Below are 23,142 nucleotides of genomic sequence, written 5' to 3' on the forward strand. Positions count from 1 at the left end.
GAAAAGTTCTGAACTGGAAATGGGTAAATACAAGGAAAGATGCTGAAGTTGCTCTTATTTCAAAAGGCAAGCCTTGGTAAAAGAAAATCAAAGACCAAATCCATGACATATAGAAGTGGTGACAGTAAATAAAATGAGACCTACTGGTAGCGGTTTTTGTCCTTCAAGGAGTTTTTCCTTGAGCTGCTCCCTTCACTGACATTATCTTCACCCTCTTCAGACTCCAAACTGCGATTGCAGCTCCGAATTGTTTGAAAGATACTGTTTGTTGTTGATTCTTTTTCTGGATTATTTAAACCATCCTGGCCTACTCGTTGTAGGAAATTATCTTGTCCACTGTAATCTGAAACAAACTATAGAGATATTTAAAAGATTAGTACAGCTACAAATAGAACATTGTGTCATCTACTTCTCACTGTAGGAATATTTACTATTAAGAACATTTAGTGTATATTTCCTAATTGCTTCCCATGGGATTTTGTACCTACTTGCAATACAAAACAGACCAAATAATTTCATAAATCAAGCAAGATAAGTTAAAACTCCTGAAAACCTAAAAAAAAAAGGCTTAGTCTTTAATGTTTCATCTAACAGGGGCATTTTTCTTTTCAAACCACAATAACAGAACTCATAAGAATAGTTTCTTTCCATAGAGCAAAAGCTTGATCTGCTGAGCTTCTAAATTCTGTTTTTAAGAAACCACAAACTTCCAATTCCCACTTAATTAAGTAGAAGGTCGGAGTATTTAGCAGAAAATACTAACACATTTCAGGTTTCACATACTTACTTAATCCACAGTATAATCAAGATCCTTTATTAGTAATGCTGATTTCTCAGTACTCTGATATTGAACTAGGTAGAAACAACCAAATCTAAATTACCAAGGAACTATAGGAATTAAATTGAGGTCCATGTAACTGACTAGCCTAGTAACAGTCTGGTTTAGAAAACTTAATTTGATGATGCCTGTGGGTAAGATTATATAAAATAAAGCACTGGCTAAGAACATAACATCCTAGAATATTTGTCTCATTTACCTCTAGTGTTTCATCCTGGGAGTTATATCGTGGACAGAGTCTGATGAGGCTTGATGCTCCATCCAAAACTTCACAGAGCTCTTTTAAAAAGACACCACAGAAAGGAACAACTTTGCAGCCTGGAATATTGAGTGCCCGGTTGACCACTTTCCTGTATTCAGATGATGACTCATGCTGTGCCATAGCATCCTTCAGACTTCGCATGGTTTCAATATCAGACTGGTCCATAAATTGCCACATTTTTAAAACCTTTCTAGACCTATTGCAAGAAGGGATCACAAAATTGATTACATTTCAACAACTTACCTTCAAGTCCAACATCTGCAGCATATATGTAATAGAGAAAATTATAATTGCACAGAGAGGAATGAAATCAAGACCATTATTTTTATAAAAATTCTCCTTTTGAATAATCAAAGAACAAAACTAAAAATGAGAAACTAGCAGTCTGATCTAATGGAGCAGTATTTCACATTTTTATAAAAGCTGCATAAAACACACCAGTAGGCTTTCCAACATTTTTATTGTGTCATTGCCTAAAATTTCTAAGGGCTTATAAAGAAATGAGGAAAAATTGAGGAAACAGCATAAAGATAAATCAGATTGTTTCTTACAGATTCCTTCAGCTATATTATGAACAATCCATAAAGTAAGCAAAAGTTGGAGAGTTTTAATTAAATTTATTTTTAAGAATTTACATTGATTTCTTCCCTGATTTACTCACAAATTATTTAATTTCACAGAAATAAGGAAGTCAGGACCATGTTTAAGCTCTCAGGCATCAGTACAGAGTTGTAGCTGAAAAGAAATTCAGATTTCCAACAGAAATAGCTGCAAGGACTATGAGTACCTCTGGGAGTTCTTTTACCTTCTGAGCGTATGTCTGTGTAATCACATGCCCTTTCTTCCCACCCCTGGCCTCAGACATACCAAAAGATCCAAAGATACCTCACTGTAGAGTGCCCTTAACCCCACTTTCCATCCCTGTTCTGAAATGCTGCTCATCAGCACTAACCCTCCTCTCCCTTCTCCCCTGCACTGTGCAGATGCACTGGAGACAAAATTAAGCCCTTAATTGGCCTTGCATTTTCCCTCATAACTTATATGGCTTAGAGCTGGTGGATGAATTCTGCTGAAATATACTCCCCACGCCTATGAGTGTCCCAAAAGAGCTTTACATACCAAAACCATAAACAAATAGCTCAGTGAGGTCCTTACTGAACCACAAAGAACAGCAATGCAAACACTTTACAGCTTTGTTACACAAACATATTATACAACGAGGGTCAAAGCCAAGAGATAGGAAACTTGATCTTAACTCTTCCCTGTTCAGAGGCACTTGCTGCCCTCTGAAGTGCTAGTGCTAAGGCACGGCCTTCCTGCTCCCCTGGCCCTACAGGAACCTGTCATTCCAGAGGAAAGCACACCGCGAGCTGTCTCTGAGCCCCCACTCTCTCCTGCTTGAGATAATGCAAGTCCCTCTACAAAAGACCATGACAGCATGAGATCCCAACATCAGTCTGTGTAAGTAAATCAGAGGAATTAAACACAGGTTTGGCTGTTTGGTCTTTTGAGGGTTTCTTGTAATTTTCGGGTAGTTTCTGTTTTACACTTAAGACTGATCCTTTTAAAGCATCACCATGATCATGCTGCACTTATATTCTGGAGACTCCAACCAAAAGTTACATTAGTTATTGCTCATTAGATAGACCACAACTGCTTTCCCACCTTCTTTTAACATTTTTTAAAATTTCTGTTAAAAAAAGTTTTGCAATGCAACATATTCAACCTGCACCAGGAAAACGGATGGAGTTCTCAGAGCATTTTGAGAAAAAAGAAAGGGTTTAGCATGCTTCATTTTTCAAAAAGGGATTACTAGAAAGTCACAGCATGAGATGATGTGGCTTAGCCATGGATTTTTGTGTAGTTTCATTGTTCTCCAGAGACATCTGCTTAACAGAAGCTGCAATGCAATCTATCACTGAAAAGCCATTTAACAAAAAAGAGTTGCCAGTACCTTAGCCCTGCCAGGAATTCCATTACAGCATTGTAGTTGCCCATATTCCAGCAGCACTTTGCCACATGTACTAAGTATGAGAAGACTTCTCGTTTCTCCTCCATAGAACCTGCAGTCAGGATCAGCCAGGTCACCCAGGAGCTCACCTGGTAAACCCAAACAGACAGTATGGTCAGCCAAAACAATAACCCTTGGAGCACTCATGCTTCCTTGACAGGTAACATGGGTTTGTTTGGTTTCTTCCATCAGGAGGGTATCAGCCAAAATTCCACTTACAGGCTCATAGCCAAATCACATAATGCATTGCAAACACAACCTACATAGTGACATTTACATGGCAACAGTTAAATCATTAATTAGTCTAGAAAAACTTTTATTAAACAAAAATCTACAGCATCTTAATATAAGATATTCTGAATCTGCATTGATGCCACAGAAGAAAATGGACAGCTTCAGCTAGTGCTGATTTCTAAAGCTGCTGGAGAGATCTGCAGTGTAATTTCTCATTAACGTGGCTTATAGATCTCAGTCCCACACAACCCTTGTTAACAATATGAACAGTGAAAGTTGATAAATTGGAATTTTTGGTTTTGGTTAATTTCATAAAACTAGCTGCATTTAATGCACAATTTTGCTAATTCCTACATGCACTGAACATTTCAGGTATTTTGCATTATTTGTTTGCAAGATCACTAATCAAGCAAATAAAAAGAATTCTCATCTTTCAAAGTGTGCCCATACTACCAACTTCTCTTTGGCAATTAATTAATGCTGGAATCAGAAATCAACTCAGTACATGATTCTGTTTGTATTTAAACAAATAAGAATCAACCCTTCATTTTATCAGTGTGCAGATTTTCTTTCCAGTTTATGTTCCCACAATATCCATAAAAAGTAGCTATATTTCACATGGAAAACTAATTTAAACCAACTGTTTCTTTTTACAATATGACTCCCTGGAGGCTTGATTTTTGTCATTGTGTAAACACTTAGGAGGCAATAAACGTGATTTGTTTACTGACACTGTGTTCCATTCTTTGGTCCTGAAGGACTCAAGTGTTTACAGATAATACCAGTGTGAAGAGAGGCTTGTAACAATTAGGAAACACTAGTTCACCCCTCAGGGGCCACAGACTTTTATTTTAAAAACCAAGCATGTGAAATAAAATGTAAATGCATTAGTACTAACAGGAAAATAACCCTCCTGAAAATATATAGGGCTTCTCTTTATGCATATCTATACAGACTCTGTGTTCCAAGCCACCTGCTTCTGAGGGAGGAAAATCAAAGACTACAAAAAATCTAAGTTACTATTTAACCTGTCTGAGGGCAACATCAATCAAGAACAGTAAAGGAGAAATGTCCATGTGAGAAGAAAAGTCATACATCCTATACAGAAAAAAAATTAAAAGCCACACTTTTGGGACAGAATTCTTGAAGATTCATTCACTGGGGATATACTCGGGAGTGAGGACAGTGACTATGGGGATGCTGCAATAGGTTGTGTGCATCAGGGGCAGCACACTAACCACTGCAGCAGCTCAGAATGAGATTCTGAATTCAGCTGAAATTTTATTTGGTGTATTTACTTAGTTACTCCTAAAATATAAAAACTCAATTGACCAAGAAGCGCATACCCAAAGAACATGAAGGTATGGAAAATACAAACCACCACAGAACTGCATGGCACGGGCGTCAAATGAGGGCAAAACCAGAATAAAAGGTAATAAAACAAATCCATTAAAAAATCAGAAACTGTGAAACAGAACAATCAGATCTGTGGCACAGATTTGTTTTTGTATGCTGGAATAAAGCAACATATTATTCTTGGAGATTATTCTCATTTTCCAGAAATGGCTCTGTTAGGGAATGGAACTGCTAAACATGCAAACTCACAAAAAATTGATATTTGTTTGCTATGCAATACCAAATGTGGTAATGACTTGATTAATAAGGTTTAAAAAGTTTTAAAGAATCATATAATTTTAAACAGATATGTTTTAATCTAAAGTAGTAAAGATGTAATGATCAGGAGAAAACACTATCAAAATTGAGAAAGAATATTTAAATAGGCAACTGACTTCCGACTCCCTGTTAACAGGAAACCTTTAAGCTAGAGCAGCCACTTGATGAAATTCTATTTAATAGAGAGTTTAAGATCACTATAAACAGCATGATGAACTTTTACAATTTGTAAACACAAACAAAAAACTATAAAGGGCAGCATGGGTGAGCCTTTGCTGACTTGAGATACTGTATAACATGTAAGAGCAAAAGAAGGGTACAAAAGGCACCAGGAAGTTCATGCTCACTCCTCCTGTTGGACAACAATAGAGGGGTAGAAAACATTTTAAAAAATCTTTCATTAAACAAGAAAAAAAGGTATCTGAATCTTTTCATTCTAAAATAGAATAGACAAAGGCAGATATAACCGACTGGGTAGAATCAGGGGACAGAAGTGAGCATCTAAGACACATACCACTCCTGAGAAATAATGAACATGCCTGCCTTAGAAATGCTGGTATTTTAATTTTTCCTGGAACAGATGGTATTCAATAAATAACAAACTTATCAAATTTTCATTGAAATGGGAGTTCAGAAGTGAGTTTCCTCAGATGCTGTCCATGTACAGCTGAGCTAGATGCACCTCACACAAAAGCAGAGAACTCTATAGGTACTAATTTTTTGGTGGCTGTGGAATTCACCTGGAAGCTGAATTCAGAATCCTACTTTGGCAAGCTACTAGCATAGATGGTATTTTGATGTGGCACAATTTCTCTGTCACTAAATCCAGGGATTTCTAGCGGGGGAAGAGAGCAAATGGAAGCTCCATCCTGGCAAGCTCTGACTCCTGGACACTCCAGCCAAGTGGATACAGAACAGCACCTCCTCTTGCAGCACTTCCCTCTTGGCTGGCTTGCAGAGCCACGTCCCCAGCTGCAGCACAGCCGAGGAACACCTGACCCCAGGATGCAGCACCATCAGCTGCCTTGGTACCAGGCTGCCATGACATCAGCACGAGAGCTTCAGGCCTCAGGCAGCGCCTGAGCACACACAGCACATCCCAGCCAAGAGTGCACAGGAGTAGCCTTGCCAAGGAGATCAAAATGCATTGCAAGTATTTGTCAGAAAGAGCAGTAAAGCTTTTTGGACTAAGTTTTTGTGTTGGACAGTACTTCCAACATCAGATCATGATCTACATTTCAACACAGTAATCACTATTTCCTTAGTTTACTTTTTTTTTTTTCACACTTGACTTACATAGTTCTGTTTATGTAAGTCATTTTAAGCTCCCTTCAGAACAGAAATCATCACAGCAAACCTATAATTAGATTTCCGCTGCACTGCTGATGAGTCTGAAAAGCATGAGAAAATGTATCCTGGCTTTGTTACCGTAACCCACATGATGGCAAGACACAAGAAAAGTAATAAATTAACACACAATCCACTCAAACAAGTAGATAATAACATCAGTCTTTTCATTCAGATGGATAAAAATGAGTGACATTCAGGATTACTGGACACTAATATTAAGTACTAAACCAGTAAAACTGAACAGATATTTGCTTAAGATTTAAATATTTCCTGGTGCCCTAATAGAAGCACTAACAACATTGAGCCAGATAAAGTTCAGATACATAGAAAGTAGTCTCATTTGCAAAGTTTAAGAGATATGGGAATCTCCTTCAAATGCGAATCTGAGCACACAGGACCTGTATCGATGTCCTGGCAATGCAAGCTATACTGAGCAATATGTACTACAATTTGGAGTACAAAAAGATCTGCACAGTTTCAGGTTTTCTGAAATTATCTTTTTATATAATTGCTACTATTTTAACTGCACCAAAATCTGCTGCATTCAATAACTGATTTAACTATTTTTTAGAAGTTTGTTTGGCGTACCTTACTTTGATCAAAGACTTCAAGTAAATTCAGGTTAGCTATTGCTAATGCACTTAGGAAAGGCATATTTTTACTCAGTGTTATTATTTTTTACTTTTAAACATGAGAAATATATATCAGTCACTAAAAATGTAAAATGAGCCTATGTTTTTGATTACCTAGTTATTGGACTCCCTCTGATTTCAAGACAAATCTATATGCAGGCAAATATCTACCAATTTGTCAGGGCCAGGATATAGCTTATTACTGAGGGTCAGCTGCTTTTACTAATAAAACATGAAGGACATGAAAGAGACACTCCTGATGGAACTTGATCCTCAAGTTATGGTACATGACCTTAAATCACTGTACAAGTGCAATCTACAGGACTGTTTATCATTCACTCTATGGGAACCTCGCTCCATGTAGTACACAGGAAGGAACAGCATTTAATGCATGTTGAATTACTAACTGTATCACTAAATCTGTCATGGATTTTCCTCAATCATTCTCTTATTTCAGTCTTCTAATACTCAAAATTTAGATTATTCATATAGATATACATATATATTTATATATATATATGAATTCTTAACTATCCTCTATATACCTGCTAGAGAATGCATTATGTGATTTTTAAAAATGGGAATTACCTTACTTTTTATATTTTATAAGAATGGAAATGTAGTGGTGCTTTGAGGGAGGAAATTATTAACAATTTCTAGCTGCAGTGTGCCATGTTTTATCATCTGTAGTGTTTTACATTCATTTCACCAGCACTTTAGTTTGTAAAACTTTTACAGCAATTCCCAAGCTACATACTTCAGGGGGTGATGCTAAATGGAAGAAATGATGTCTTCTATATTTATATTACATTTTCAGGAAATTAATAATATTTGAGAGATGCAGCTTTCAGAGGTGAAATTACCAAACACAGCTGCCTGCCTGAAGTTTAGCAATTACTGTTGCTAGCAAGTAAAACAAAATCTTCTAGTTCACCACAAGGTAAGATTACAGTACATACCTTCCTTAACTCCTACCATAAATTAGCCATGGATATCTTTCTATAACAAATTGTAGCTGATTTAAATACTGCCTAAACTGGAGCAAGAAAGACAGAAACTTTAATACTGACAAAATAGAGTATGTGTATGAAAAATACCTGCATACAAAACAAGATGATTTTTAAGGTATCCAAAGGATAAGCATGGCAATCTATAACCCATTTAACCAAGTCAATCTGGTTTTAGTAATTTTTTTCTGATAAAAATCAAGACATTTGAGTAAAATCTAAAGAACATGAATGATAATCTTTATCAGATATCAGATGGTAATCATGGCAAGAGGGAAAAACATTACTTTGTTTAAAAGCAGAATTCTTAGTGTATCAGGATCATCCAATTTCTCCCTTTAAAAACAGTAATTAAAAAACACTAGCAGTATGCAGCATTAGCACTAATAGCTGTCTAAAATGAGTTCCTCTGCACTGATAACTGTGCACAAACCTGTCAGTGCATATTGATGAATATCTGTGTATATATCTATACACAGTTCTGTGTATAAAACAGAACTGGAATTTTTTACATGAGTTTCACTGAGGTTAAATTAGTAAAATTTTTTTGGCTCTTGGTATAATATGCAAGATAATTTTCAGATGCATTTTTAATATCTGAATATTTTAAGTTGCATAGCTTATTAATAGATGGTTTACTTTACATGCTTGTGTGAAATTATATAACATTACAGAGAACATTTACCATTTTAAATCTGATTAAACACTATTCCAAACAAGGACTGGAAAGAGTTTGATATTTGTACAAACACAATCTTTTAAAAAGCATTATGCAAACCCATTTAGGCATTGCAAAAAAATGCTGAACTAAGAGACAGACTGCAATATTTATTTACATTCCATTATTTCAGTAAAATGATATGTCTCTGTTTTGCTAGTGAGGTTTAAATTTGTATTTTGAATGAAAAATGAAAAAACCTTACAAAATTTAACCATTAAAAATAAAACTAACATCACTAAGTGACCTAGGTAACCATATTTTATTAACTTTATTGATTTTAAGAAGGCTTTAATGAGTGATGAACCCACTCCAGTAGCAGGGCTATACTAACACTTTTGAAACTTTTTAACCTTTTTAGCTTATTTTCTGGCAACCATATCTTTCCAAAAAATCACCTTACGCATTTGACTTCTGATTTTGCATTTTCAGTTCATCAGTGGGACTAACTTCAGTCAGTTGTCTGTCTTCCAATCTGATGCAACTTTCAATCTAAGAACCCACAATTGCTCTGTTCCTATATGTCAGCATGGAAAATTAAATGTCTCAGTTTGTTTAAAGCTTTATTGGCTTTCTTTTACTTGAAGCTTAAGCCAGAAACATCAAGTTACAAGAGAGTCTTTTCATGTTTATATAAAGCAATGATTGAAATTATTTTAATGTTTACATACACATGAATGTTTACAACATGTGCATTGTGCTTGTGTCTCTGTGGTCACTTTGCTGGTAACAGGCAGAGGAATGGCTGGGAGTCAGTCATAAAGGTACAAGAGCCTGGAGGGGTAAAGAGACAGAAAAAGAAACAGAATCCCAGGAAGACTGTGCCATATGACAGTGGGGAAAGAGCACACGTCACTCCATGTAAAGAAGCAGGGTGAACTCATGTCATACAAGAATCAGAGAAAAGAACTGAATCAAGAAGAGAGGCACAGCAGGCAACAAGGAGAGATGGCAAAAAAGTATGTTCCAGTTGTTAGAGTCCTAAAGCACACTTAGGCACCATTTTCCAAACTTCCCAGCTGCCAGGGCTCTGCTAACTCTGCAGAAACTCAACAGTTTCTTCCTACAGTTTTACATCCTTGAAAGCTAAACTTCTTATAGCCAAAGCTCCATCAGAGCAGAAAAATACATTACTAGCACTATGGAGTGCACAGTCTAAGAGCCAATAGTTTTGTAAAGGTAGATGTTAGTGTATTTCACTCTAATCCTCCCACTAGCCACTAATTCAGAATCAGCTTTTAATTACATTTAGTAACAGGAAAGAATATCTGCCTTTAGCTTGGTCTAGAGCCTTGCTCTGACGAGACTCTAAGATCAACTGGATATTATTAGCAGCAAATGAAGTATGAGCTGTGGCTCACCGGTGAGTACGTGTTGTGCCCAAGGCCCCACTATTATGCAATTCCATTTTTAATCAAACCCTAAAGACTACAGGCTTTATTTATAGCTGATGATACTGTATGCATGTAGCCCAAAATCTTCAGGATTGACTATCATTTTACACAAGTTTTATAGTGTTCCTCCTTAATATGTATTGTCAGAAAAAAATACCAAAAAGTATACTGCTTTATGAAAAATTCACAAAATAATATAATTATTATTTAACAGAAAAATTACGTGGAATTGTTTTTCCCCATCATGTATCAGAAGCCTGTCATCCTAAAAGTAGTTTTGGCTCCCACATTACAAATACACTTCAGTATTTCTATAGGGAATGCCAAAAAAATCAGCAAGTGCTCACTGAGTTTTGCCAACAAAATCATGACTCTTTGCACAAGAATTTTCTTTCCATTTATAAACAAAGACACTTTGAGAGTTCACGCTCGTGATTGGCTATGGCAATTGATATACTCCACTGTAAGATAAAGCATATAGCAAACCAGTGATTTATTACAAGCAGTAAATATTTTACAGTAACTCTATTTAAACACATAACACCTATGTTTTTAAAAATGCATTCCAGATTATGCTTCAAATAATCTATTGCACTAAATACCAAAGAATTTGTGCACTGAATATCTGGGAATTAATTCAAATTATATAAAAAACTATCCTGCACAATTACCAAACAAGGAACACTAGACAACAAAAACTGCAAAGTCAAAAACCTCCAAGATTAAAAGATAATGCTGACTATCTTATCAAAAGGCAACTTTAATGCTAAAATTGTCATTGATATGGAACAGACTCAGTAATTTCAGTAATTTCTGACAAGCCTTCTTCAGGACCTACTTGCTTTTCAATCCTGGGACCCTTCAATGTCAGAACACAATCATGGTCAGTCTGATTTGTGTGGCTGATGGCCACATGTCCTCAGGACACTGCCCTGGCACTGTGCCTCACCAGGCTGGAGCACAGCTTGGCCAGTGCACCTCATCTCCCCTGGCCTCAGCCCCAGGAGAAGCCCCCCAGGAGGGAGGGCCCCAGCAGGGTCAGCACCTACAGTCCTCTCCAGCCACAGCATCTTCTGTAGTCCGTTCCAACAGAGAACTGCTACTGCAGTTAAATAAAACCATTTTTAGGCTCTGTTTAAAGACTGAATATTGTAGCTGCAACTTTTATGTATGTTCCCATAATTGAATGAGGCGAGAGAAGCCAATATATTTACCCTATTTTAGTTGCTAAATCTCAGTAATACACAAGAAGGAACACTTTGAAACATGCTAACTATTCACTCCCTGATTCTTTTTTGCCCAGCACACAGGAAGTTCACTGGGGGTCAATACACATTCTTCTACATCTACTTAATTTTATGTCTTTTTTTTACTACTTGCATAGTAGCAAAAAAATTTTCTACTTGCATAGTAGTAAAGAAATTTTCATCTCACCCCCCATAAGAATGCAGTGGATAGCAAACTAAAAAAGCATTAAGTCAACTATATCTTCATTTTATTCCACTTCTACAATTCTAGAAACTGCTAACATCACACATAGTTCACCCCCCTCTACCCCCCAAAAAAGAACTAACTGTTCCATGTTTCTGCAGCTAAACCAGTAGCTTTTATTTAGGTGGTTTGATTTTTGATTTGGGTTGGAGTTTTGAGTGGATTTTTTAAAATAATTTTCTCAATCCTTAACCAGTTTTCTATTAAACTCGTCAGAAGACCACCTTTCTGAAAATAAAATAAAATCTTACTGAAGAACTCAACATTTGGCTTGTGAAAATGTCACGTCAAGTGACACTTCTTTGTATAACAATGCTTAAGACACACACAGTGATTAAATAAATAGTGCAGACTAGTGTAGTTATATTACAGCAAATACAGAAAATTCTAGTGTATAATACTTCCGTGCTGACTCCTAAGATCATGCTTAGTCTACAAGAATCCAAAACAAATAAATAGAACTCCAGCACCTAAACAAAATAATAAGCTGACTGAAACTTTACCCCATACTGTCAGTATAAATACCAAGAATTAGAAGTCTGTAATTTTTTTCTTCATGTTTACTTTACAATGTGCAAGAAAAAGGTTGGCCACTGTTTCCCAACATCACTGAGCAAATTGATCACATAGCTCCTACTTAATTGAATTAAAGTGTAAGTTATTTAGCTAAAAAACTGGTCATCTTAAGTTATATTTTAAAAATTTGTTGTTACAGCTAAATTCGGCTCGGAGAGATAAAGGAAATAACAAACCCACACATCAGGTAATAACCCTTACAAAAAGCAATTTAAAAGTTTTACCTCATTAAACCTTGTCACAAGATCTTCTACAGCGTTATGTTCCCCATTGGGAGCAGAAAGAACAGTAGCAGATATGGATGCCTTAATAGACGGCAGCTTGCTTTGACACTCAGCACTGCCCAAATCCCTGGTGAGGAAGCAGAGGTAGTCGATGGGTAAGACTTTGCGGTAGAGCTCCTGCTCCTGCTCGGTCAGGATGCTGGCAACCTCCTCTGGGAACTGGATGAGGTGCTGCAGCTCGATCAGCTCCCTGCTGATACCGGCCACGCTGGAGGGAAGCACGCTGGAGCCAGCCATGGATGTACACGCTTGTCGTTCTAAAACAAAACAAAGGAAAAATTCATTAGGCTTTGCCTTTAACTCTTGGACCGTGCTGTGCAAAAGTGAGACAACTTGGTATTTTGGTTTTGTTAAACTGTTCATTCATTTACTCAGCAGCACATTATATTCTAAGTACCTTCTTTCTATTTAAACAACCTAATGTGTTCTTTTACATGGTTTTTTTATATCTGGTGTTGGCTAGATAGAGGGCAGCTAGAGTCAGGAGATTGTAAAGCCACCTGCCAAAACACACCTGCTTCCAGAAACATCCAAATACCTCCTTCCAGCACCCGTGGCCTTGTCACAGCCTCAAATAAAGGGCAGAGTGTGCCTCTGCTTTGCCCCCATGTAACAGCCATGGTGCAAAGCAGTTTGAGGGCTTGACTGGGGCACTGAGACCCGATTCCCACAAGAAATAATGTATAATGATAATTAAAAACCCATGTGGGTCAGTATTTTTCTTCATAATCCACTTGCTATAAAATAAATTGTATCTGAGCTTGCTGCATCGTGAAACCAAATGTCCAAGGCCACAAAATATTTTTCATTCCTCTCAGAAAATCCATATATTTGGGAGCATGCATGTTTTATCTGTTAATACAAAACATTCATGGTAGTTTTATAATATCCCAGCAGTGATATCTCTTGAAAAATAAAACTTTTCCTAAGAAGGAAGAAGGCAAGCTTTCTAAGATCATGTGGGAAGCATGAAACATCAACACAATGATTCCAAAATACTGAGTGAATCTTCTTACTAGATAAGTTTAGAATGGGTTCTCTGAAAAATATTTCAATAATTACTTAAATGTAAAAACATTCATAGCCATATATTACATACTCTTCATCATTCTCAGTAAAAGGAGTTTATTTTTTTGCATTGCTTCATGAAATATCTTCAGAGATTTTTTCCACACATAATGAGATTACACCCTAGAACTATCTCTTACCCAGTGTTTTTAATATATCTATAAGCTCTCAAGTAATAAAGGGTGCAATTTGTTTCTCTAAGAAAGAAAAAACCAAGTTCATAATGACTGATTAAAATTCAGCCCCTTTTAGTAAACATAAAATATGCTACATGAGTTTTCCACTCTAAGTCATTTTGTGCAAACTATTATTAATCAGAGGGAAGTTAAGAAGACAGAAAATTGGCTTTTCTTAATAAAGTCTACTGAAAGTCAAATGATAAATTGCAATAGCCCTAAATAAAGTCTTTGGGCTAACAGAACCTATTGAGAAATGTTCAAATTGTGAAGAAACTTCTGAAAGAACAAATTGTTTCTGTCTACACCAGCAAGAAAAAAAGTAATGGGATTAATTTGCAACAAGCAGTAGCTTGGTTAAATAGCAGGAAACATATGTAACTTTGGTGATAATGAAGAAGTGCTGCACAGTATCTGTATATACTGAGAAATCTCTGTCATTGCAGCAAAGACTGAAGGGGGGAAAAGCCAGTTAGGAACACCACTGATATGTGGTGCAGGTTTGGGCAACAGGTGGAGTGCAGTGAGCTTCTGGGCTCCCTTTCAGCTGTCTTTGCTTCAATTCTACATGAGACTTCAGTTCTGTTTCCTGCCTCAACCTGCTCAGAGCTATTCTGAGAGGTTTTGTAATAAAAAGCACTAAAAGCTCATGTGCACTATTCTTGACTTTGCAGCAGAACACAAGCTTATGCCTAAATAAAAACAATGCAAAATACAATGTTCATTTTATATTAGAAGCACTAGGTATTTACACATGCTTTACATATATGGATTGAACTGTCACTGTCACAACCAGCATTATCTCAGGAAGATGATATGGAAGGTGTGACACAAACGCCCACTAACACCTATCTGCTCCCTAGAAGTCACAATGCCTCACTGACTCCATGTGCATGAAAGCCCTTCCCACACCAGCCTCCCTGCATCTCACACTGAAACAGAGGGTGTTTGGTTGTGTCTATACTGTACATTTATTTTAGATCTCAAATGGACTTCTGAAGTGAATCTCCCAAGCATCCTCACTTACTGTGCTTTACTTTAGTCTTACTGCAAAAAAATGGATTCTTTTCAGACAAAACTGCACCAGAAGATGTGCCCCCAGAAGGCAACTAACACATCCCGACTGGTAAAAAGCTGTAGCTGTCAGAAACATCCAGTCTCTGGAACAAGCACCGAGGTCAGGAAAGGACAGGCAGCTCAGATGGTGGCTTGGCTGCAGGTGATCACGTACCAGAGGAGGCAGACAGCAAGTACTACGGACAGTGCAACGCCACAGCGACACTGGTGCTTTGCAAACCCAACATCATTTGGTAAGTACAGCTGTAAACACCTTATAGCTGTCAATGTGGCAGGGAAGGAAGAATAAGGAGTGCCTAGTGACTGATGAAAGAGAGAAAACATATGAGCTGTTCTGCATCCCATTGCTCGCTGATGAGGTTTAAAGGCGCATTCTTAGTAATTCACCTTCTCCATCACTGTACCAACCACACCATGCACAAAGACCTCAAAATTTGGCAAAATTTGACACTGAATTTGCAATAGGGTAGAGCACTGGTCATTATCTTGGCGCATTACCTTGCCTAAGTATAATCACCCTTCAGGCTCCACTTAGCACAACCTCTCACATCTTAGAACAAGGCTCAACACCACAAAGTGACCACAGCCAAGGCTGGCTGCAAAGCATATCTCTATATTGCCTGAAACCATCAAGAATAAGAATCTCATTAAAACTGGATTTCACTACACTGACTGCCCATTGATCAAATCCAGCAGAAAGCTAGCGGAGGGATTTTGAATGCCTTTAATAAAACTACCTTTAATGGAACTATCATCCTTCATAATGAAATCTTCACAACCCAGCTTCACTTTAACAAAAAAATGAAGTTGTCAAAGAAGAAAATCTTTTCATGGAAGTGAAGCCAAGATGACTCAAGAGCAGCCACTAGTATTGCTGGATTTGAAAGATTGAAAGTAAATAAAACACTTCCTGATTCAAAACACTGAATTTCAAACTAGCATTTCTCAATTCTTCATTAAACTGGAAGAACTTTATGTAAATTCTCTCTGTAATGTGAGAGCACATGGAACAGGCTGCTACAGCAAAAATGCAGCTGATATCCAAGGAGAGGAACAGAGGCTAAACAGAAATCTGAAGGCACACAGCTCATGGCTAAAGTATGGCTATAAATACTGAAGAAGTAGAAATAACTTATTTAAGTAAGTAGAATAACTTATTTCTGTTGACTTTTTCTACACCTATAAATATTTAATTCTTCCATAATTCACATCTTTTGCAAGTCTTGGTTGTTGGCGTGATTTACCTCTCCAGATTCAGGTATCTTATCTTTCGGCATTCCAGTCTTCTGTGTTTCATCACAGAAAATCCAGGATCCTTATTCTCAACTTCACCACCTTCCATGATTTACACTCTGCATGAAAGTGTACTTTTCTGTCTCTTTGCCTGTATTAAGCTAGTTTTTTTTTTCCCTGGACTATTTTTTCATCTTTTTGTGTGTGTGTGCTTCAGACTTCCACCATTTTTCACTCCAGGAACGGATCTGCTTCTGCTATAAAACTCCTTATCCAGTCTCATACGCAAATCCTCCAGCTTTGTGTTGTCAGTTTGTGTTCTTCAGGAAACAGATAGTAGCTTTCTGCACTTCAAAGAACAGCCAGGTCCTTAAAGTAACTTGCAGAATGGAACTACTTTCAGACCCAAATCACAGTAGTTTTTTTCACAGTTAAGGCAAGATACGATCCTCACTAAAATTAGCTGCTGCAGCAAATGCTACTGGTTTTTGTGTTCTACCACATCAAGTTAATGCTAAAAATATTACAAGAAAATGAGGACCCAGACTATTCATTTGCGAATTGCCTGAAGCCGAAATGGATAGCTCTGCTTATCCTGCTGATAAACAGCTGAAGCAGATAATCTTTAACACCACAAGTATTGCCTTTATTACTCAAAATAAGATAACCTCTGCTTAGTTTTAACAAAGGACTCCTGGACTGACTTAATCATCGCTGATGCCCGTGGGAACAAAGAGGGCTCCTCTTCTCTAACAAAAGAATAATCTTTTTAAGAATGGGAGAAAAATACAGAGTGCCAGGGAAAAGTCACTACATTTTTTAAATGAATGCTGTCTAAAAAGAGTAAGCCTGCCTAGAATATGAAAATCTTCTTTCAACAAAGTTTGATGAACTGAAATATTCAATAACTGTATTTCTGTCTTAGTTTTATTTCTAGCTCCTTTTCTTTCTACACTTACTTTGATTAAAAAAAAATTATTCTATCTTTACATTCAAAAAACAGTTTTAGAGCTGTAAAGTGAAAATTACAGCCCCTAACAACATTCTCACTCTCTAGAAGGCCACTGGAAAAGATCTTGTGATTATGACAGACTGCGCACAAGAGCAAAAGACGGATTTCAATAGCTGAAAGAATAAAAGTAATTACTCAACCTATTATAATATCTTTTAACTTAGACAGTTTTTGATAATAGACTTTGCTTCTATGACATTATACTAATCTAACTGAAAGTAGAGAAAAATCCTACGACGATTCTTTTTCTCTGCTGGTATTAAAATGTGTGTGCAATAAATGGATTCTAATAGAAGCCTTTTTAGTAAGCTATGCTACAGATATCCTCCAAACTGTTCATATGCTTTAGGAGAACATATGGATTATGTGTACAGTGAGAAAATATAATCTGACCACAGTAAAAAAAATTAAGAAATAGCCACAGGTGAACAACTGTCAATATAGAAAATGTAGAACTTTCTGTTCAAAAAAGAGGAAAAATACAATAAAAGCTGCCCAAGCAGAAGACACCTATGCAATATACAGCAGTTAAATGGAACACCAGCTTCCAGTATGGATCAGCACAACTGGGATAACATTGTTTTGCTGTCCCTTGGATGCTCCATATCTCAATACCATAATAACCAAACCAACAAGCTTCTGTTAATTTCCTGTTTCTCTCCTATCTAATTAAAAATATCTCTCTCTCCCTTAATGAACATGAATTCACCATTATCAATTTTGACTGCAAACAACTCACTCCACTAATAAAGAGCCTGATATTTAACTAAGTGGGAAGCTTGACACAGAACAGGATCAAGTTCAAGTTCAATTTCACTGTAGAAAACACTGAAATCAATAGATCTGTTTTGTCTTCAAATTTACTTATGAGTTAAGTAATCAAAGAATGAGAAGACACTCAGGTTCTCTGTCCATATACCTAAATCTAGCAATATGGGCTACCTCTTAAAACTGCCTATCAGCACACATTGGAAATTATTATTAGCAGGGGAGCTCTGATCTACAGCGTACTTGCACTACATAAAACTGAGTTCTTTAGGACCTAAGCATCAGCAAGCAGAAGACACAGAGACAACATGCAGAAATGAAGATGAGTCTCTAGAATTATTTTTTTTTATTAGACTAAGTAAGATTACTGATACACTCAGAGGGCACAGGGCCCTTTCCAGGTTTGGAATAGAAACAGCAAACTTCACAGCTAGTTCAAGAACGCCTGCTTTGAGTTTAATTCAGTCATAGTAAGAACAAGACATTGGAGAAGGTGATCTTCTCTTGGGGACCAGCAGCAAGTTACAACATTGGGCCAGGTGAAAAAAGCAATAGGTTCTATAGTACAAAGGGAAAATGAAAAAGGAGAAATCACATGTAGAAAAGAATTTTGCTGGAAATAGAACACCCTGAAACTATAACACACAGATATTTCTATTGAGGCTGAGATTTTATTGCTGAACAGATTTATGAAACTTCTGGAGAGGATTTTTTAAAAAGGCAACTAGCATGTTGAAGGATAACTGAATTAAATGACATTATATACCACAAAATCCTGACTCACGAACTGACTGAATAGTGGAATTCAGCAAAAAGAAAGATATGGAGTGATTGTAACAACAGTCACTCCTAAAATAACTTCTTGTTTTAGGAACTGGCAAAGAGTTCAGGTTTGAAAACCAGACTTTGAACACACTTTTAAAATTTTGCAATTATAGGATCAATCATGTGAAATCCCAGGGGAAAAAACCATAAAAGTGCTGTATTGTTAAGAGATACAACCTGCCTATATAATTTCTGACTTGAAACAAATTTAAGTTTTCTAAAAAGGTGACATAATCATTAGGACAGGTGAGATGCACAAGCATGAGAAATATTTTTTTTTTTTAACCACCAAAGTTGGGTAAACATTTTCACAGGGTGAAACCTATGCACAACAAAACATTCATTCAGATTGTAAAGTTGATTTAAAGATGATCAGCATGAAGTATTTATTAATATATTAACTTTGAGTTAACAACTACATAGCAGTCCTTACATTTTTCAGAAGTTCCTACCCATAAGTATGAGCTTGAAAACCTATTTGAACTCTGTTTATGGCTGGATTAGAAGATCCTGGTTCTAAACTGGATTTACTGACATTAGCTCAGTTGGCTGGAGCATGTGCTAATAACACCAAAGCCATGTGTTCTATCCCTGTATGGGCCATTCACTTAAGAGTTGGACTCAATGATTCTTCCGGGTCCCTTCCAAGTCAGAATATCCTGTGAAATCTCTGTGAAATACAAGCACTGACATCATACATGCAAGGAATTCAAAGCATCACCATGATTTCACCACACCTGAACTGCCATGCCTGCCTCCCATCATCCCCAGTGTACAGCTACACTGCCGTGTGTAATTACAGCCACGCTGCTGCTCAGATTTCTGGAATTGTATCCAAGGGCTTTTACCACTCCACTAGCCTGAGTCATTCATGGAAATATTTTGCAGTGTACAGGAGAACTTGGCTGCTTGTCCCTGAATTACCATATGTTATCAACACATTTAACCAACATTTCCTCTCTGTATGCAGGTTGGCTAGTACTGCCTGACAAAAGTCCATAATACATACTGGGTTTTCTTCTGGCTGTAAACTCTCAAGAAAAAAGATGCAACGAGTACTGGTGTAACATTAATTTTGACTTGGCAAAATCAGAAGATCTCAGGACAAAACTCATCCACTTTGATGCTGATTTTCCAATTCCTTTCCATTTTCAGGGCAGCTAGCAAAGAGCTGAGACTGCATCCTCATGGAGAAAAGTGCAACTAGCAATGGCTGCAGAATATCTGCATAACAATCAATGTGGTTTTTGTGTGTTAACCCCAGCCAGTAAACATTTCTTCTGCACCTGAAATAACAGGCTTTGAAGGCAGCACCTGTAACAAATGACCCTGAGGCTAACAGGGTAGCAAATGGATACTTCAACTACAAAGGGCACCCTGTGTCACACAGGGTTTGCTGAACAGAGACAAGCTTATAGGTATTATGGAGAGATGAATCAGCAGTGCTGCCAGAAGTCTGAAGAGATCCACCGTGTACATGTTTAGTCAGAAAGCAGCTTTATTACTTCCAGTCTACATGTATGGCAATGGGCCACCTGAGACCTGCTATTTTAGGGGACCTTCACCTACTGCTGTAACTCATGAAACTGGATCCTCATTTCAGAACACCTGCCAGAAGAAGGTTTAATTATAATTTGGTAGATAGACTGTGAATGTCTGCTTGACTGGTTGAAAATTAGCTCTCAAAAGCTGTTTGATACCAAATGCCATCTGTCTTGCTGTGGCATGCTGCAGCATGCACTGTGCAAGACCAGACACAAGATTTCATTGCTTCAGAGGCAACCATCACCAAGAAGGCTGGATGAAGGGATTCTGGGCTATTATGATTGATCTTCTAAACCTACATCTTTATACCACAGTGTAACAGATATGTGAAAAGGCTGGAAAGAGGTTAATATGACACCACCGCACTTGCTGTTAAAGTGGTTTTGAGTTTTTCATTTTCTTCCTGCAATGTAATCCCATCTAATGAATCCCCTCCTCTGCAAAACTCCTGAATGATTTCAGAAATATTCCACTTTCACATACATTTCATAAATCTTTCTCCTAAAGGCTGCCACAGTGGTAGACTAACAGGATTTTGACTTGAGCAACACACACCAGCAGGAGGGTTCTCTGTGCAGCACCTGTATTCAAGACCTTTAAAGATCTGGATATAAATACAGCACAGCATATGGAATGTTAAGTTCAAATGCTAAATAAATGTACATGTAAATTACCAGATAAATTCCAGCCCATAAGAACAAAATGGTCAAAAGGGAAGATTTATGAGTTTACTTTGGAAGAAAAGAGTATTGTAGACGAAGAACACATAATTCTCAATGCAAAATGAACTCGTTACTGCTTGAGTCAAAGCAGAACTCAAGGTTTGACCTCACCTCCCAAAATAACACAAAGCTTGTCCAAAATCAAAACTGGAGCTGCTGTTCAAAATTAAATTAAAATGCATACAACTTTCAGTTAATGCTGCAATGGAGAAATATCCAGTGATTTGACAGAGTGCAAGAGTCTCAAGTCAGGTTCCAATATTTGAGTATTTCAATCAAGACAGTAAAAATTAATCTTGCTTCTATTTTTTTCCATTTATGTAATGGAAAAGCTTTTCAATTTTAAGGATTAAAGAACTCTGTTATAATCAGTGAGTATGGGAGAAAATGCAAACAAAAATGTAGTTTGAAAATATATATACACACACCTATGGAAAAGAAGGATGTTAAAAATTAGATGTATATACAGTTATATACCCATTAAGGCAAGGGCTTATGATACTGATTTTCTACATTTTCTTTCTTGTTGTTGCTTTAGGAACTTTTTAATTTTAAAAGACTACAAACTGTAGCAGCAAAACATAGCATTCATAATGTAAATACCAGTAAAACTGCAACAGGCATTTTCAATGCCTCAGCCTTGAGTAATTTCTTTCTAGTCTGAGTGCACTGGACTTTGACATTAACAATCCCAGCATTTAATTAATGATATGTTGAAGTATGCACCTTGCTGCACAACTTCATAAATTACCATAAGCACAAATTAAAACTCATTTCTGGCCTTAAGATCCTCAGAAATACATTTTGTAAAAAGCATCATCTTCCTTACTTTGCTCTTATCATGAAGATCAGATTACATGCAGCAGTGAACCTTCAAGGATAGGTGGGAAAGAGCAATGGTCTGCTCCCATCGGGTCCAGTTTTACAAATACTGCACAGGAATGCCCAAGTTATAGCAACTATCCCCATGAAAACTGTTTCAGTTTGGAAAACAATCATTAAATACAGTCTTTCAAGGTAAAAATAATAAGAATGCTTCCTATGGCTTCAGTGCCATACCAAATGAAGCACACACCAAAACTGCCATTGGTGTTAGAGACACAAGATGAACACTAGATGCCAATCTGAGAACTTGATTTTAATCATGTCAAAGAATAACATGAGAATTAAGTAAGATCTGATAAGCGTACAACACTTACAACTAATTTTTCTTGCCTTTTGAATCTTCAAAGGAAAGACAATCCAGTGCATGAGACACGCTACCAGATTTTCCACATAGACCAAAGGGCAGGCAAATCTGCTGCATAAGGTGTTTTGGTTATTATTCTTACTGATTATTGGAACAAAATTAATCCAAGCCACATCCAGTAAAAACAACACTTGATTAGATGTTCCCGATTTAAGCCCTGAAGCTTAGCAGTGAAAGAATTTTAAAAGAATGGAATACACTTGAAAAATGCTCAATCAGTTCAGAGTTTTCATCATTCTGGCCTGCTTTCAGTATTTCCCTAAACAGATTCTGTTCCTAACATGAGTTTATTTTGAGACCTGTCCTCTACATAACTACGAAAATGGATAGAGAATAAAACCACTAACAGCAGATACTTTGACTGTGCACCTGGGTACAAAATGTCTTTGTATGATCTGCTATGGAAACTTTTTAACTTATTTGATATTACACTTGGAATAATATAAATTCAACCTCTACATAACTGAAGCACCTACAAAATCTACCCCTTCACCACTTGGTTTTGGTGATGATTCAATTATTGTGTGCTCTGAATTTTCTCTGATAATGAGAACATTTTGTGAATAGGCCAGCACAGTCACATTTATTGTAGCAGCTATAATTTATTTTGATATCCAAGATTTTTAGATTTCTAACAAAAACAAAATCCAGGAAATATACCTGTATTTATCAAAAACATACACACAGAAATTCCCTAAGACACATCAGAGAAAACTGCATGATTTTTTAAGGCATTAGTCAAAAACTTAGTAATGGAACACCACAAAACTATTGTGATAATAGTTTTGTATCAGCAGCGTACAGCAGGAAGAACCTAAGAACAAAATACTTTTCACACACTTTAACACACTTTTCAAAGTGCTGTTAAAGACAGTACCATAATTTATAAAGATATATAAAAAGAGTTAATAAGAACAGTGAGTTCTATGCTGCTAAAAAGAAATACTGCAGTAATTCTACCTCCTAGTTCAAAATTCACGATGTAGAGGAAAATAT

At 36.8% G+C, this 23,142-nt stretch overlaps 1 protein-coding gene across 4 annotated transcripts in view; it reads right to left on the reverse strand.

Annotated features, from left to right (window-relative positions):
* The window catches only part of PLCE1 (phospholipase C epsilon 1), a 136,557-nt gene that overhangs the window by 36,396 nt on the left and 77,019 nt on the right, over positions 1-23,142 (reverse strand). For all 4 annotated transcript variants that reach the window (XM_074544987.1, XM_074544988.1, XM_074544986.1 and 1 more), the window contains 4 exons: positions 12,412-12,728; positions 3,055-3,200; positions 1,038-1,296; positions 145-353 (listed from right to left, as the gene is read on the reverse strand). In XM_074544987.1, the coding sequence (XP_074401088.1) occupies positions 145-353; positions 1,038-1,296; positions 3,055-3,200; positions 12,412-12,728 (931 nt within the window). The remainder of the gene's footprint in view (positions 1-144; positions 354-1,037; positions 1,297-3,054; positions 3,201-12,411; positions 12,729-23,142) is intronic.

This window comes from Zonotrichia albicollis, chromosome 7, assembly GCF_047830755.1.
Source record: "Zonotrichia albicollis isolate bZonAlb1 chromosome 7, bZonAlb1.hap1, whole genome shotgun sequence".
NCBI lineage: Eukaryota > Metazoa > Chordata > Aves > Passeriformes > Passerellidae > Zonotrichia > Zonotrichia albicollis.